Below are 19,326 nucleotides of genomic sequence, written 5' to 3'. Positions count from 1 at the left end.
TATATATATATAGAATATCCTATCGATGTTTTATTAACATAAAATATATTTTTTTAATTTTACTATTTAATTTTACATATCCATCTGAGAAAAATAATCACTCCTCTGGTAAGATATGAACATCATTTGTCAAATAATTACACAATTTTTAAGTCTTACCGATAGTGGAATAGGCAAGTTGATGCATCTTATGTGAGACGTAATCAGACTCAATCAGTCCTTAAGGAATCAGACTATTTAAACATGGAACTTTAATTAAGGCGAGAATCTCGAGTTAATACGCAGCCGGTATTAAAACTTGCACGAAATGATCTTCAGAAGGGTTAAATTTCGCATCTTACTCCTTCTTAGTTCTTGTTACGATGGAGAAATACATTGATGGCAGTGGATCTCAAATGGCGATGCGTCACGCATCCACCCACAAGGCTTACATTGTCCAATGGCAGTAAGACATTTTTTTGCCCGATGCTCCATTATTATATTCTCCGCGATTTTATGTGAGTCGATCTTATTAAAGATAACGAGTCCGATCCTATCAGGCAATAAAGTATTTCGCGTGTATCCATGCGATATTACCACTCCATCGAGGTGATATCCTGACTCGTTACTTGTCTCGCAATGAAAGGGGACGAGAAACGATTTGATTCTCAACTAGAAAGATATATCTCGTTATTTTGAAGAATGTTATGGAATGAGATTTCTTTAACGATGCATATTTCTTTGGAAAAGAATAGTTATTAAAAAATTATATACTACAACCAAAGAGACTATAAATAAATTATTTTAATTTTTTTTGCCATCGGCTAAAAATCGGTCGAAATAAAAAAAGTAAATTATTAAATTTTATATTAGGCTGTAATCAGATTGAAATATTATTCCGGTTAGGTTAGGTTAAGTTAAATTAGGAAAAAATTGTATACTATACATATTTAATAAAAATTATATATTATATATTTAGTAAAAAATTATATACTATAACCAAAGAGACTATAAATAAATGATTTAAATTTTTTTTGCCATCGGCTAAAAATCGATCGAAATAAAAAAATAAATTATTAAATTTTATATTAGGCTGTAATCAGATTGAAATGTTATTTCGGTTAAGATTCCTGATTTTAATTCTTTACGCGTGTGAGATGTATACAAGATGTATACCATAAACTAACTCTCGGTGGGTGGACGATAAGAAAGTTACCACCTTGGTGAAACGGACCCACCACCGACGGTGTTCTCTCCTTGTACCCTTCTTATGTTGGACGAGATCTTTATTTCGTCGTATGAAAAAAAAAAAACATTTGTCCGCTAGCTTGTATGCACGCGTGTGTATGCATGTGGAGCGTGCTTTCTCTCGCGCTTTATCTCCCTTTTCTCTCACTCGTCGTGTCGAGGTTAAAAGTTCGCGTGTCCCTGTCTCCCTTGTCGTGGACATTGTGTGTACAGGGAATCCTTATTCGCCTACGGCGTTTATCACAGGAGGACAGATCATTCGCTGGACTCGCCCACGCGACCTATATCGATGGTGAGCATCACTGAACGGTATTCAAACTACATGAAACGTTATTGTATTTTTTTTTTTTATTAATCTATGAGAATTACATTATATGCATTAGTCGAAAGATATGTTATTTGATTATATAAGATATTTTTTTAAAAGTATGACTCGATAAAAATTGCTTGCTTTTAGATATCGTATTTTGTTAAGATATACATTAATCAAGATTTTCGCAATAATATCTCGGATGTGAATTAGCGAAAAGAAGTTTATAGATACACGTTCTCTTTTCGAAAATTATTTTTTATTATTATGTATTATTTAATTATTATTTTTTAATTATTATTTATTATTTCCTTTTTACACAGTTACCTTTTCCCGAACGGAATGTTGTCGTTTTACTGTATCATTCCGCGTGATTTCTTTTACTTTAAATCTTTTTCTTTCAATTTTATCTTTCGGTTACGCTATTAGAAAAAAAGTAGACTGCTAAAGCGCGTCGAATCGGCGAATAAATTAAGACTAAGTTATTCTGGTCTTATTGTTAGTCAGAAAGAATCAGTGCTGAGATAAATTTTTCTATTCTTAAAACCTCTGCCAGCATCTGTATATTTAAGAATCTACACATTTTTATTCTCCTACGATATCATTTATCATTATTTCACAGTTTTCATTTAGTTACGCACGTAAAATGGAAATATATCATTCTATACATGAATGGAACGAAATTTTTATTTATGCACGAGCATATTTTAAGTAGTCTGAGTGAGCATATTAACAATGCTTTAGTGAAGAAAGAGAATCTTGAAGAAAAATCTTTCTATCTTTTTTTTCATTTTTCACTTTTTTGTTAGAGAGAGACAAGTAAATATTTGTTATTCTTTTATATCTTTGTTTATACTTTTCTTTCTATGTATTATTCAGATTTTATACTTCATGCTAAGCTATTTAGGTATACTTATGAGTGGATAAAATGTAAATCGAAGGAAAATATTAAGAATTATGTAACAGTAATAGCAAGATTTGACTGTAATTTGCGCTCGTCAAAAATTCTATTGATTTCGGAAAGAACTTATTGATCATTAACGAATAGAATTCAAGTTAATTCAACGATAAAAATTCTTATGTGATTGTAAATTTGATTAATAAATAAAAAATCAAATTGAATTCAGTAATCTACTTAAAAATTATGTCTAAAAAGAGAAATTAAATACATAAATCTTGCAGAGTGTAATACATGTATGATCGCGCGAATCTCGACAAACGTTTCTTAATTATATAATTGTTATTAAATTTTTTTATTTCCGATCTTACATGACGTCTATACAAGCTTATATCAAAGAGAGAAAGAAAAAGAAAGAGAGAAGTGTCAAGTTATTCATGAGACCAAATTGCGTGATGATAGTGTATGGGGTGGAATATTTTAAAGTCTGTGCTTTCTCTCTCCCTCATGACGGCGAAAGTAATGCACGCGAGCCAGAACGCTTCTCTCCTTTTGTGTCACGATGGATGAACCGAGACAGGACAAAAAGCAGCACGTTTTACCTCTCTTTGCTACAGGTAAGAACGTGGAGCCGACTCTTACTGCCGTGTAGCATCGTTCTTTTATAATTTGAAACGACTCGCCCGTACCGGTTCAATGAATAATCATCGCTCAATCATCATAAACTGCTGTCGAGTGGATGGATTAAAATAGGGCGACTATATTTTTTTTGTGTACGACAAAAAGATTTGTGGCGTGATTTTAATTGCGAGCTGCTCATGTTTTTGTTGAAATTGATTAGTATGAGAGTTAATCAATCAAAAAATATAGAGAGCAATTGACACTGTATCGTATCATGTAATTATTATATGAAATCGTACATGTCATGTATTTTGTGTTTGAATAAGTTTGCTATTTTTGACAATAGAAAGGAAAACGGAACAAACATGAATATTTATTTTCCTAGTAAAATTCAATAAGATTTCTTTCTTGTACAATTTGCAAAGAAATATCTAAACAATTATATACACTAAGAAAAAAATGTACTAAATTTTAATAAATATATATTTGAATAGCCAATTAAACATTTACTTACAGTAAATAAATATTTATAATAACAGAAATGATCGTCAAATCAAATTAATGATTCTTGCACCAAATAACTGTAGCTTTATATTTAATATAATATAATAAATATTTAGTATAAATTATTTGGTATAACTATTAAAACAGATGATTCATTAAAATTTAGTATATTTTTTCTGTGCATACATGCGGGTTACAATAAAATTAACAGCAATTTTAAAATTCATAGATAGCAAAATACGATAAAAAATACTACGTTGAAGACATCGGTGCAATGAATGATTTTTACTACTCTCTAATAAGACAGTTATTAGGGCATAATGTTTATAATTAACGAGTTATTATAACGAACGATTATTAATGAACGATTCGACTTTAACGAAGTTGCAATTTAGTTTTTGTCTTTATGTTCTTTTATGTAGAATCAACAGTAATATTGGATTTCATTTAGCCAAAATTTGATAAGAACTTGCACGATTCCTATTTCACTGTTAAATTAAATTCGATCAGTTAGCGCAAGACAATTAACCAATTACTTATAATTAAGACACACATCTTCACTTAATATTTATTCGATCTGTGTTTGGCCATTGAATTTGCATTCGAATTCACTTCGGGATGTCTTCACAGTTGTTTTTTCGAGGAGAAATCTTGTTTCTTAATGATACAGAATTGATATTTCTTAACTGATCCGGACAAATAATTATGCATGATTTTTTTTTTCATGTAATTAACGATTCATGCTTTTAAGATTTATTAATAAAATTTTAAAATTAAATTTCTTAAAGTTTTGAAAGGTTTTGTAATTGTTTTGTAAATTTACAATCATTTGCTATTTCTTAATTGCAATTATTAAGTAAATAATATAAATCTATTATTGTTAAATATCAACATCTATGTCATGTTTTGTCATTAAATATCCTGAATATATATAATTTTATTAGATTTTTAAAACCTGTGATAAAAAAAAAATCATATAATTTTCAGGTATCGGTAGGTACATGTGGTAGATATGATATTAAAAAAACATTGATCAAGATTCTTGTCATGTAGACATGTAATGTATTTAATACATATTATGCGTATTCGTATTCGTGTGAATCGCAACAAACAACGGGGGGGTCACATCAGAGTTAGTCTAGAGGATTCATAGTTGTATCTCGTTTAAAGTGTTAGTTACGTTAAACTGGTGATTTACGGCTGTTCGTGTGCTCGATGTACATGTAGCGTGCCATAAGACTCTCACGATGTCACGTATGAGCAGATACATTACATGTAATCTCGCAATAAGGTTCCTGTCTGCAACATTTTGCAGCGTTTGGCGATAGTGAACTTTGACCTCCAATTCAATATTTTGTCACATGTCACAAACTAGATAGTTTATCAAATTTTATCAAGTCTTCATATGAAAGAAATTACATTAATATCAAATTGATATAAGAAACGTTTATTAAATAAAAAAAGGTATACATATACATACAGAAAGAATGATTTTTTGCTATAATATTTAAAAATTTTGCTAGAAACAAATCTGAAAATAATTTTGTTTGGACCAATCAAAATAATTATGTAGGACGCTCAAAAAAAAAAACGCTAGTTGTTAAAATATTAAAATTTTTTGCTATTAATTGTTATTAATATTTAAGCGTTCTACATGATTCTTTTAACGAGTCACCAAAATTATTTTCAGATCTGTATCTAATTAAATTTTTATATATTTCAAATATCATTCTTCCTTTGTAAATACATTTCATGAAATTTTATTTTTGGAATTGATACAGAGAAATCAAATTCAAGTAGCGAAAAGGTATAGAGAATAGCGCTGAGAATTCAACAACTAATTACTGTGGTTGAATCATGCAAACTTGTCGTGACAAGGTTGAGGGTTAAACCCCTTACACATATTGCTCGGGGCTGCAGAGAACTCGCGCATAGAATTACTCACGATGTTCGCGTGACATTGTAAACGAGCGAGGTATCATCGCGCTTGTTATTATAAACCGCGCGAAACTCGTGAAGATTGAGTACCTGTTATCGAAAGAACCGAAAAAAATAATCTTATAACCGCCACTCTTCGAGCGTTTTCTTGGAAGGTACTTATCGTACACCGTTCCGATGACCGGTTACATCTTAATAAGAAGGGCAGCAACGACAATCTGTGCGAGTTCATCGTCTTGCTTCCCTCCCCCCCTCTCTCTCTTTTTTTCTGTCCTCATTTCTATCTATCTTTTTCTCTCGACTCACTTGCACATCATTATTAATGGCTCCGGTCGAGTCGTTGGCGATTTTCGCAGAGGCACTTGTCCACAGCAGCGGTCAACGAGGAAAGAGATACGGGCTGGCGATATATTAATTTATTAACTAGTTTATTTTTATACGGTTTAAAGAGGTCTTATATCCACAGACGGTGAGAGCCTCTGGGGACTCGAGAGCGAGCACCCCAGCGTACCGGTCCATAACTCAATCCATACCGGGATCCACCGTGCCGGTTGCCGTTGGCACTTTTCCACACTAAAATACGCTGAATTATATCGATCCCGTTCGTCATCCCGCCGCACCTTCATTTCTTTGCCTTCGGCAGATAAATCATCGCCAGACACTGGTTCGGATGATAGAGAAAACAACTCTCATTTAGTTTTACATGGAATTTTATCTTGCATCTTCCTACACACGGCAATATCTAATAGTCAATCACTATTACAAATCTACACGTATACAATCGAAATTGGTAATAATGGCGAATTACGATGGTTACACTATGCGTGCGAAGTCCAAGTTTATTTTAAACGTAATCACGTAGTCAGATACATAAGTATACGATTGATCGCAGTTTCGTAATTACTTAAACAGACCCGAGTACATAATTTGATTTTGAATAAATATTAGTTCCGAGAATAACCGAAGGATATCGTAAAAGAAATGCAGCAACATCGACCGTAAATTCTTGAAAACGACTCCTCTTTCAGTGGTTTCTTCTGTAGTGTCTCTCGCACGTATTATCTAATCTAATTATTTCACTGGACAGTAGATATGTAGGTACATGCCGGATTTACTTCCCATGGACGTAAACGTCCCATGGATGTTTCTGTAAGCCGACAAATTCTCAAACAATCTATCGAGCAAATTAGCGGTAAGATAGAATGTTGACAGAGATAAATCGATTCGCGTTGCCGCGCGATATAATTATTATATATAATTAGTTTGTGAAAGCTGGTTAATCGATACATAAAATAATGATCGATATAATCGATAAAATAATTATCGATATAAAATAAATATATATATATCCGCGCGTGTCCCTCGAAATTATAAAACTATAAAGCCTTTTTTCTTATTGTTTACAGAACAGTAAAGATATTTAAAATCCTCAATAAATATTGATTTTCAATTTTTAAAACTAATATTTCAAAACAAAGTAAAAAGGTTCTACTGTCTGAATATCTTTTCGCACGAAGAAATCGTCTTTCTATTGCTTGTACTATCGTTACTTTGTATATGCGTGCTTATGTGTGTCGAAGCCGGCATGTGCGCTATTTCGCACGGTCATCGACGCGATATAGCTCAATATGAGTATACATGGACGCGGAACAGGAGAATGAATGCATCAACTGTGCACCAGGGGAGGAACCGCAAGCCGGCAGGCAGGCAGACAAGCGGGCAGGCAGGCAGGCAGGCAGGCAGGCAAGCAAGCAGGCAGGCAGGTAAGAAGGTAGGCAAGCGGGCAAGCGAGCAGGCAGGTAAAGACAGGTAAAGGCAGGTAGACGCAGGTAGGTAGGTGTGTCCATGCCAGAGCGCCGAGTGTGGGCCAGTCCAGTTATTTGAGACGGATAAGAAGTTGAAAAAAATGAAAAAAACGCGTACAAGCGCGAGAGCGGATATAAGTGTACGGAAGGATGAAGAGGAGGAGGAGGTTTGCAACAGAAATTGATAGGACGCTACATTAATGCAGTATCTTCGCCAGTGTTATCCAAGGGTTGATAGGGTGAGGATGAGGGAGAGCAGAAAAGGATACATTTGGTGTCTCGTACGAACATCAGCTCCTTCGCGCTCTCTTTGTCACTCGGCTATTCCTCCCGCTTTCGCTTATCGCTCGTTTGCTACGCTGTCCGAATAACGTTGTCATGCGCGAAATAATATTAGCCCTTTGGCGAGTCGCAGGTATTCGTACGGAATTACTCGCTGATAAGAACGACAGTTTGACGAGATAACGATTTTTGGAAGATTTCGTTTGCTATAAGCAGCTGAGTGCTTTTAATTATTGGAAGAATAAACGAGAGAAAGAAAAAGAAAAAGAAGATAAAGGAGAGAAGAGAGAGAGAGAGAGAGAGAGAGAGAGAGAGAGAAAAGGGGAAATTCTTCTGTAATTTTTCTGTAATTTTGATGACATTGGTGGGTCAAGAACGACGTTTTCACTTGAATTTACAACAGATAATATATGGTCCATCGTCCACGTAATGGATCTCTTAATTACGTCGTTTCATTTAGACGATTAGACGATCGCCGCCCACGTTTTCTCGGATCTCGAAAAGCCTCCCAGATAAATCTGCCTAATTTATGAAAATGTATTCACCACGAGAATTCATTCGAGTGGGCCACGATGTCTCGGCTTTGAGCAGCGTCGCAGCTTCTGTAACGAGTTTTCAGATCGACATCGATCGATGCACCTAATTATATTGAATTACAATCGTATCTGTTATATCATTAACATTTGACACGCACGATACGCGATTGTAATTGAATCACAGGTGGAGAAAAAAATGACATGAATTTATGTTTATCTTAAAAATATTTTGACATTCAGAAATAAACTTCTAGAGGCATCTGTATTTAATTTTCTTTCTCACGATATATTGATAAATAAGAATTATCTTCAAAGATCTGAATGAACGCTTTATATACAATGCTACCAGAAATTTATATTCTGTTTATTCATAGCTTTTTTTTAATTAGCAACATAAATCTTAAACACAACTTGACGATTATCTCTATATAAATTGTTTGACAATTTTGTTTGATGCGGTTTTAAATGTATCAATCGAACTTTTTTTTAATTTGAGACTTCTCTACTTCTACACACATGCTCGCAAATTACATAGAATACATAATGCAAGTGTTTTAAGAGCAGGAAAATATTTTAAAGCATATATATTGCTGCATTTAGCTTCGGCATGTCGAGCGGCCCCGTTAATTTTACTAATTAAGTTAGCAACTGACCGCCCTGCCTGTTCCATCTTGTATCCTCTCTCCCACTGTCTCTTATAAGCGTTATTTATACTTTTTTGCGTATTAATTTCTGGTCTTCTTATTTCTCGTCCGACTTCCTCGCATCGCCGCTTATTTTCCTTCTCTGCTTTGCGTCCGTGTCGTCGAGCGAACGTAAACGTTTTCGCTCTTTTAAAAAACATACCGTACGGGTTTTTCTTCGATTTTAAATTCTACGACATTTTCAACTTGCAGATGTGACAACAGTAAGATTTTAAAAGATTTTAATAAATATTTACACGTATTTTCGCAATGTCACGTCTACAAAACGCACTCCGTCTTACGTAAACTTTAATAAAAAGGCAGCGATAGTCATTAATTAAAATGCTAAACTCATAATTAGTTGCATATATATTTGTGAAATACGCAAATATCTCATGTAATCATAATGTTCTCTCCAATCTCTTTAGCAGGATTTTACAATGTATTTATATACGCACTTTATTCAGCGTGGAATTCCAGGAGTCACCCACGAGCTTCTCGATGATGACAGACGAGACTTGTATAATGGCAAGAGTACGGAACAAAGTACGATCATCTCGTTGCACGTCGTAAATCACATTGTATTTACCAAGCTTCTCTGATTCTTCTACCTCGGTGGTTTAATCCGTTCGGTTAATCATGAAAAATCGCTGACTTGCACCATTACGAAGCGCTGCGCTGTTACATCTGCTCTTCTTCGCATACAGGATGTTTCAAATTAAAAGCTTTTTATTAGAAATGAGAAAAAAATAAAATAAAAAATATCTTAGTCTCTCAGAGAAATTATTATGATTGTAATTAATTTTTCTTTTAATGGAAATTTTTTCCTCAGTTGTATCTTTTCTCTTTAAAATCTAAAAGGTTCACGAGGTCTGACATCTCATGATGTAACACGCAGTATAATACAACCGAGTAATATTCCTTCGATGTGGGACATTTATCCCCTCGACTCACATTTGTAGTATTTAATGCCAAGATGACAAATGTGTCGCATTTAACAATATTTTTGGATCACATATCAGCTTCTACTCAGAGATTATCTTGTTCTCAAAAAATATCGCTTTCGCCGTTTGTCATCGAATCCTCCATTACGACGTGCAACTTGTTGATATTAGGTTGTTTCTTTACCATCAAAAATTAAGAAGCGATTAAAGATATCTGTTCATATATCGAGCACATTTTTAAATAATTACACTTTGCGAGAGATAACTTTTTCTCTTTTAACTGCAGATAAAATAACGAGAGATCGTACAAGAATATTTATTTTAGAATACTGAAGTTTAGAATTATCTAGAAAATTGATTTGGAAGAACATATTAGGTGTAGTAAAAAGAAATCTATTATTTTTCCATTCAATTTCATGCAAAAATAATGGATTTCTTTTTACTACACCTATATATATTAAAGAATATAAATGTATATTAAATATGTTTCTAAATATTAGTTTATTATTATTATATTAATTTATTATTTTTTAATCGGCAAGGATATAGGATAATCTTAGTCCTAGATAGATTCTAGTGTTCGAACATAAGTTATGTACTTGGAGTGCAAGTTGCAGTCACGATGAAACGGTAACACGAGAAACCAGACCCTATTTTATACTGGAATGTGATGTGTATGTATGGTAGTCCACTACCACTTGCCGTTCCTCTGATTTCCATAGTGATAAAAATGCGCTACCATGTCTTTTATCCGTAAAATTCTAGACGCTATAAAAATTCTGACACAGCACTGCCGTAAAATGTCTCTTCGAATTAGCGTTAAAGAGATCCGGATAGAACTTAATTTAAGAATTTTCGATTTTGAGCTTCAAGAGAAAAATAAAGGAATTTAATATTTTTATCAAAGTTTGGATGAAGTTTTGAAAATTGGCTTAATATTACCATCAATCTTTGGAATATTAATATATTCTTATTGGTTTTATTTAAAAATATAAGAAAAAAATGATATATAAGAATGTATATTACTGAATATTAATGTACATTATTTTTTTATTGGTTTTTTTAAAATAAAATTATGAGCTCTAAAAATATTTATGCATGTGAATAATGCCCGTTTTGGTTTATTTAAGTAGAATGACTGAAAGAATTAAATATACAATCGCTGATCAATTATTCAATAACTACACGAGAGTGTAATTTTTATGGTAAAATAGATGGAGAATTTATTAATTTAGTTCTGAAATTGTATTTTTAATCACTGAATCTTCTATAATGAGAAATAATCGTTTAAAATGTAAATGAATAAATTGATGACAAAGCACAAGGATATTAATGAAAAGATCATTAGTGCGGTACAAGTACGAGTCTAATAGAATGCGGGAATGATGTAACAACCATGTGTCTTCTTTAACTCGTAACATAATATATGTACTGAGGATATTCCAACACGCACGCGACTTACTGATACATAACAGGCAATAAGCTATACTACTTTATGCGCGCGTTCTAGTGATGGATTCTCATATATCCAAACTTTTCTTTTTTTACGTTTTCAATTGCACAGTGTTTCTATTGCGGATACTTGAAATGTTAACTGCGCAATTTCATCCTGCTACCTACTACTTTACACAAGCAGGAGAGCCTTTCGCGAAGAGTACAAGTATCTTATACGTATGTAGCATCCACGATATATTACGCGGCGTAATAAATACCGAGTACTGGTGACAGAACAATCCTTACCCACTACCACCACGTGACCGAAGACCTGATCGTTGGATACGTGGGAACAGTTCCAACGGTGATGTCGGAACTGGTGCCGGCACTCGCGCAGACCCAATGCGGCGCCTTCGCCCACCGCCGGCATCGCGTGCGGCGCTTTTCTGCACTGCTCGCGTTGACTTTTCGCCAATCCAGGGATGCGGCTGCAGACAGCCGCGCCGACCACCACCGCTCCGACCACCCTGGAATAAAGAGATCCGTCGTGAGAAATACATATAAGTGAGAAGATAAATAAGCAATGAATATTTTGATGTACGTGTAGAAACTATTATATTTTAACACGAGAATCTTAGTCTGCATTTTTAAGAGGAAGGATTTTTAATAGTTTGCCGTAAGATATTATAATTATCTAGCTTTATGTTCCTTCTTCTCGTAATAAATATGAAACATTACGGAAAAAAAATTAATTGGGTGGTACAGCAAACCTATAATTTACTACGCGAATTCAACATCGATAGCTAAGAAGATTTCATGGTTTAACAAATCGCTAATGTTATTCAGCTGTCAACTTTGCTATTTTAACATAGAAAATTGACTGTCTGTATATTACGTGTGACTGTAGATTTGCTGAAGTTTCCTGTGTTTTTTTCCGTGATGTCTTGTTTTTGTTCTCTTAAATATAATCAAGTATTTCATACTCGTATAATAAAATGAGAAACACGGGATAACTTATATTAAAAAATTCTTAAGAAGCAAATGATTAGAAAAGTAATTAAAAATTTCACAACGATTATCTTTATCGTCTTAACTTCGACATCTTGATGAATAAACTATGAATAAACAGATGCTAAAACCGATTCGATGACAAGTTGAAACTTGATATCTTTAGTCTCCTGCTGGTTCATTGCTTAATTTATATCCTATAGCGTTTTTCTTAAGTATTCTTTAAGAAAAGTGATTATCTGTATTTTTAATTCTTTTTTTTTAAGAAAAGAAAGAATAATAGAAAGATATATCACTTTGAAGATGATTTATAAAATCATGCGGTTCATCCATCATTCCGAAAGAGCTATAAATATACCCTTCATTACGAACCACTTACGATTCTGTTATTCCTTTCCGATCAGCAATGAAATATTAAGGCGCTCCAAAGTACTCGAGGGTGAATTATCAAGTACTGGGTCGGAGGATGAGGTAAGAGAGTATCAGGCTTCAGAAAGGATCGTAGAAGAGAGGAGATGTAAGGCGAGCAGGTTGAATTTCTGAGAAGCATGAAATTGCGACGATTATGCCGTGTCCCCAGGGCGAGAGATATTTGCATTGGAATGCATCGCGCTGGATCTCGCAGTGGCCGCCGAATCTCTCCTCGTGGCCACGTGGTGGGACAATCTGTAGGATGTCCTGACGACGAACATGAGAAGAAGGGGCGATGGCGTGCCGCCGTGAAAACGAGCCGGTCCGAAATCGCCCGGAGGGACTTCGTTCCTCGTCACGTCGCTTTCGCGAAGCATAAACGAGAAAGACGTTGACGCGAGGGATCCCGTCATCGTTCCCTTCAAAGATTTGGCATGCGCATTCATGATTTCTCGTTGACGGGAAGATGCAATCGAGCAAGGGGCTTGCCAAGATGGAAAAAAAAAAGAAAGAATAGAACGCTCCACGTCATTTCTCATAATAAATATGAGATAGTGAGAAGGGGGCTCGTTCTTCATGTATTTGATTCCTGTTATGTTATGACAATGGTCGCTGTGTGTATTGGATTAACTAGAGAAATGCGCTAGAGAAATTAATTAGAGATGCGATTTGTAGAAAAATCTGACGTTATCCAATTGCAAGAAGGCGACAAAGTTAAACGTAAATGGTTACGTTCTCCTTAATTACGTGCTAGATACGTTACTCGTTAACCTTAATTAAACACGAGTTGCACCATGACGATGCCCCGAAGGCATGTCATGGACGGACAGGTGATAGCGGTTACCCATTTGTCTTCATTGCTCGTTACTTAGTTAAGATGCACTTTATCACGATTATATCTGATGAATTGTTACAGAACTTTCTTTCACACTGTCTTTTGACGAAGAAAAATTGACGATTCTAAATTAATAATTGTTTTATATTTTTTATACTTATATTCCAACTTTTATATTATTTTTAAGTCTAATTAGTATTATTATATTTATATATACAATTTCGAAAAAAGTAGCTTTCAGTTTTCATGAAATTTGATGAAAATTTCTCAAAAGATGATTTTAAAAGAATATGATTTTGAAAGAATTTTTTTATACAAATAAAATTAATTGAGATAATGTTGAAATAGTAAGAGAAATTATTTACAGGGATTTATATTCATCAGAGTAATAAAAATAAAAACAAGATTAAACAAAATAATATTATCGATAATTATATTTTGTATATATTATTTTGACTGAATTTTTATTTACGCAAAAAAATCTTTTCAAGTACCTGCTGAAAATATTTTGATAAACTTTTAAAAAAATTGTCCTTTGCATTATTATATTAATTAGATTATGTTGAACATTGAAAACTATTATTGAAGAGTGCACCTGTGTCTTTAGTATGATGATCGGGTAAAAGAGAACAACGGACTCGCGTACTTATGCGCAGCAGCAATCCACACGTAGTCATTAGAGCATAATGTATAACATTACGCTCGTCTCATACGGAGGCTAATGGTGTGCTATTTGCAACAGGGTTCCACAGCACCGTTCGTCATCAACCGTTAAAGTCGCTGTCAGGGCAATTCCAATTATGTACCGTTTATCTCAATTTTTACAAATTTTCAAACATTGTTTTTATAATCCAATGAAATTCAATTATTTCTAAAACCGATGTGTATTTATAACAGATACACTTTTTAATTAAGAAAAGTTTATATATTGTAAAAAATCATGACAACATTGGACATTTAATATTCCAAAGCAGATTATCTTCACCGTATCGAAAAGATAATTAACGTGTTGCTTTTATATGATCAATTACCGACATTTTTTGGATTATTTGATATTTCTCAATTTATTCCAAACAGGCGTTTTAAAGAATGTTTAATGTGAATGTGAATTCCTTGAAAATAGAGGAAAACTGGGAGAATAATCAGGCTAACGTGTGTAATATTTTGTGTAATAAGCAATCAATAAGCTGTCGTTAAAATACCTTTGTCGATATATGTATACAGAGCTCGTATATTTTATCCCTTTTCCTGTGAAAAATTGTGTATCAATTTATAGTAGCAAAGAGCCTATTAAGCATTATTAGTTTCAGTTAAGGCACTCCCTCAAGACTAATTTTCGAGTAAGAAATATTGAACCCCTTCGCGTTTACGCTCGTAAATGATATATAATCTAAAATGTAGCGCAATATTTGCAAGCATACTAATATTTCAATCTGGTTTTATTCCATGATCGATTTTACTTTGCACGTCTCAATTTCTCGATGCCGACATTTTTTGATATGTATGAGTCACGATCCACTGATTCATCTAGTCGCGGTTGCATTTTTTAAAAGCAACTTCTGTGTGGTTAGCCGCAGAAGTCAGAATGGGGGCCTTTCTAGATAATATCAGCATATAAGAGAAGGGTGTATCGTATAGTTTTCAAGCGATAAATTATTTTTAAAAAAGTAAACTATAATTAAAAACTTGAATTCCAAAAAAATGGTAAAAAAGTAAAGTATACTCGTAATCATAATGCAAATTTTGATTTTATTATTACTTTTGCTCTCACATATAGGAATGAGTTGACTTGACATAAATCCCTCGAATAATCTGTAGTGGTTATAGGTATCTGTTAATGCTGTCTTACACGCTAGATTATAGAAATTGACATAGAAAGATGCATAGATACGAGAATATCAGTAGTGCATGCCTTGGCGCTCTGCTTCGATGATATCTTGATAGCGTATGACACCGCGGGGGTTCCGTCAAGAATCTTGGATATAATACAACGCTGCGTCACTTCGCTTACTCGAATAACTGTAAATCTTCATAATATCTTGCGTGATGATATCGAAGATGATATCTGCAAAATGGTCGTTCACTACGAGCGCCACGTAGAAACGAAAACGGCGAAGAAATCTCTATTTTTACAAAAAATTGTTCACCTTCTCTCGGCAACAACAAAACTACCGGCAAAAATTTAAATCGAGAGAGAGAGAGAGAGAGAGAGAGAGATTCAATCTAATAAATAAATGTGAATAATTTATTTTATAATAATAGAAAATACCTTTGATAATTATATACGATAAAAGCCGAGTTTAAACTTTTCAAATAATATTCCAGTTATACGAGATAATAGATAGTCATAATTTTTTCAAGTTTCACTTACATTGTAAGGAGATATTGCAAGGCGTGGATAAATACCATCTGAATGATCAATTGCATTTATCGCAGGGTATACTTAGAAAAAAGGAAAATGAAAGAGGTAGCAGCACTTAATAATTGCTGAAGTCACTATACATCAAAATCTGACGTAGAATAAAACCAAGCAAGCTCGATTTAATTAATGCGATTATATCGAGGATCTTTTATCATTCACACGTTGTTTTAATCAAGGAAACGATATATTATGCATTTTTAAATATTTTTATATCAAAATAAATCGTGATAATTATACTAAATGTTAGAGAGAATGTGACAGTATAATATGTTCTAATGATAAAATCAATAATTTTTATAAAAGTAATAAAAAAAATCAATGATTATTTGATCACTGTATTTCTATTATCAATTTAATCACGGAGTTATTAAAAATTATAATTATTATTTTTATAATTATTATTTTATAATTATTTTATAATTATTATTTTATCATTATGGTTTATATTATTATATAATAAGTGTTCTGAAATCAATACTTAAAAAGAACAATATGATTTGTTTGAATACAAAATTAATTGATATCATTACATTTTTTCTTAGATTTTGCGTTATTTCACATCCTTTGTGAATTTTTATATATTGTCACGTTCTTGCTAAAAAAAATAAAATTTATAAATACCTTATTGTCAGTTCTGACACGTTCTTTTCATCATAAAATCTATGAGGACAAGACATATGTATCATTCCCTTATCTGCAGATTCATGACTCACGATCACAAATACGAGATATGTGAAATCTCTCCCGCGTCGCGAATGATGTACGTTTAACTCTGTATACGAGAATGTGGAGGTCGTGATGTACAATCTTCAACGAAGAATTAATTATTCAAGAATTATAATTATCTAAGAAAATACATTTCAACTTATTTTAATTTCAAATCAATCTTCCTTTTCTCTTCTTTATGAAACTTGTGAATTCTTCAAATCGTTTGAAAAATACCATTGCATGTTTTTTTTTTTACTTGAGAGTTAATGTTTCATTGCACAACGCTGTATTATTGATTGTCATTCTGACAGAATTCATTCAACTTCACGCTCGAAACGAGCCATTGTTGCTTTATCCGTTTGTCCGTTTGTCCGTCAGTGTCAAAAAGACACTCGAGATACACACCGCCGTGGGTCCGAGGGATTCACAATGTGATAGACGCTTATCCGACATGAAATCTTTGAAACACTTTTTTTACGGAGACACCTCGGTCGGTGGGTCGCTAGTTAGACGCGTAACGCACTCCGAGTTCCTTTTATTGACGAGATTTCAACTCGACGGTCCATAGCGAATGGGTTTCGAGTACTCGATATGCCGTGACTAATCGAAAAATCGCTGGAAGAATACCTGCAGGGGCGGATTTACGTCTTCTACCGTTTTAATACTCGTTCAATTAAATCTATATATAATAAACTATCTGAGAAAGATCAACATTGTAATCTTTTATTCATTATGAGTATTAATTGAATACGTCAAACAATATACTTTGTATCTTTTTCATATACTTTGTATCTTTTTCTATTACTTATTATTATTTAATTTTCACTAAAAGTAAAGGGAGAAAAGAGATAGATTTTTTGATTTACTTAATTTTATTATTACTTTTTGATTTATAAATAAATGCGTTCCTGTATATGCCCGTCATATGTTCGTTGGGATAGGTCTGACTCGTTGCACAACAATAGTGCTCGCCACAACGATATTCAGAATACTTTCGCTCTGGTTACGATGACTACTTCGTCGAGATTCGATACGCCCATTCTCGTTTCTTACTATGGAATTAAATGTGCCGCAGGGACGTGACTTACAATGTTACTGGATCGACCTACGATCCTCCGATAGAGAGTGATTCCCTGCAGTTCAAAGAATCGAGTCATCGACGAGTCATCGATAATCGCTTCTTGATAGATCTGTAATTGCCGTTCATCCAAAGTTTTTTTTTATTGCGTATATACGGGGGCACGAAAAAAGTTCAAAAAGAGATAAATATTTTTTTGCTGGAGAACGTATGGTTGAACGCATGATTGAAGATTGTTAATGCGGTATTTAATTAGCTTCGTAATTGTTCTCTCACGAAATCGTTTGATATGAAACGGGAAGCACATAGATTTTTCTTAATTGTCTTACCTCACGATTCAACTTATCTCGGCATCTTTTATTGCTTTCCTTAACTTCCTTATGTTTAAACCGGAGTAGTACTTATCTTAATACGCCGATTTAACCGCTATATTTCATCGTATCGACTGCGCTTAGTGGTGCAAGTGACTCGTCCGTTTATCGAGCTCTCTCGTAAGATTTACGGCGCTCGTGCTCAGGAAAGTTGAAAAGGAACTGGGAAAGGCATACGCGACGACTCGTCATGATGGTTGTAATTAGCGGAGATCGCACTTTTCCGATGAAGTTACAGCGATTTACGCTGATTTAAGTTTAATCCGTAGCGATAAGTCGGCGGATGAATACGACTTGATCGTCGCCGACTCGGCGATTCAATGCACGCGCGCGATACACCTAGATAAGAATTAAGAATTTACTAAGTTGCTCGCCGTGAATACGCCGTATATGCGTGGGTCAGAGCTGTTACCGCTGAGCTGCGTGTGCTATTTTAGCAGTCAGTGCGCTAAGCAGGTACACGCTTATACACGCTTATACATGCGGCAAATTGTATCGTTACGTATCTGATTCTCATATTTATGGCGTGCTTATTGAATCCTCCAGATTTCCTATATTGTATATATAGCTGATATGATCACTTATGAAACTAATAGTTGATTATTTATAGCTGATTATGAGACTAATAGCTGATAATTTAACAAACTTCAATAAAAATTTAATTACTTTTTTCAAATCTGAAGAAGAAAATAATCATGTCCTGGTTTTTTTCAGAGCTTTGATTTGGAGACAATTGGAGAGGAGAAGGAGGTCTTGGAGAGACATCGGGCACCGGCGGAAAAACTTTGTAGTGAGTATTATTTTTTATTTGCATAAGATTATTCCTTTTCGTTTTTTTTTAATTGTTTTGAAGATTTAAAAGTAATGATTGGAGAAAAAGTTTTCTAATATTTTATAAAAGTTTATTCATATAAAGATTTTTTTCGGAAATGATATAATTATTTCAATAAATATCTGATCGAAAGACGAATAAAAAAATGTCATTGATACATAATAATAATTATTCATTAAAACATTGATTATTTTAAGCGTTGTTGTAATTTAAATTTTATATTGGTATGTTACAGATCAACATAGTCAACATAGTAAATAATTCCTGTTGCGCATCGGTCGGTGAGTGATAAATATTTTTTTATTGAAACGGATCTATGACAGTTGATTAAATATGTATCAAATGATGCTTTCTCTACATATATATATATGTATTTAATTTACAATCAAATCGATAAAATTAAATCAATATTACACTTCATAGATCCATTGCCTTAATAAACTAGATAAAGTTTCTTATCTAATTCTGGAGCATCATTA

General features: G+C 33.5%; 1 protein-coding gene across 1 annotated transcript in view; it reads right to left on the bottom strand.

Moving 5' to 3' along the window:
• Nucleotides 1-19,326, bottom strand: part of LOC108686975 (protein Wnt-7b) — a 48,767-nt gene that overhangs the window by 7,613 nt on the left and 21,828 nt on the right. The window contains exon 2 of the mRNA XM_018192510.1: nucleotides 11,489-11,709. Coding sequence (XP_018047999.1) covers nucleotides 11,489-11,709 — 221 coding nt within the window. The remainder of the gene's footprint in view (nucleotides 1-11,488; nucleotides 11,710-19,326) is intronic.

The sequence above is a fragment of the Atta colombica genome, unplaced genomic scaffold (assembly GCF_001594045.1).
Source record: "Atta colombica isolate Treedump-2 unplaced genomic scaffold, Acol1.0 scaffold198, whole genome shotgun sequence".
NCBI classification, from domain to species: Eukaryota; Metazoa; Arthropoda; class Insecta; order Hymenoptera; family Formicidae; genus Atta; species Atta colombica.
The sequence above is the reverse complement of the archived record's forward strand: the minus strand, read 5'-3'. Positions and strand labels throughout refer to the sequence as shown.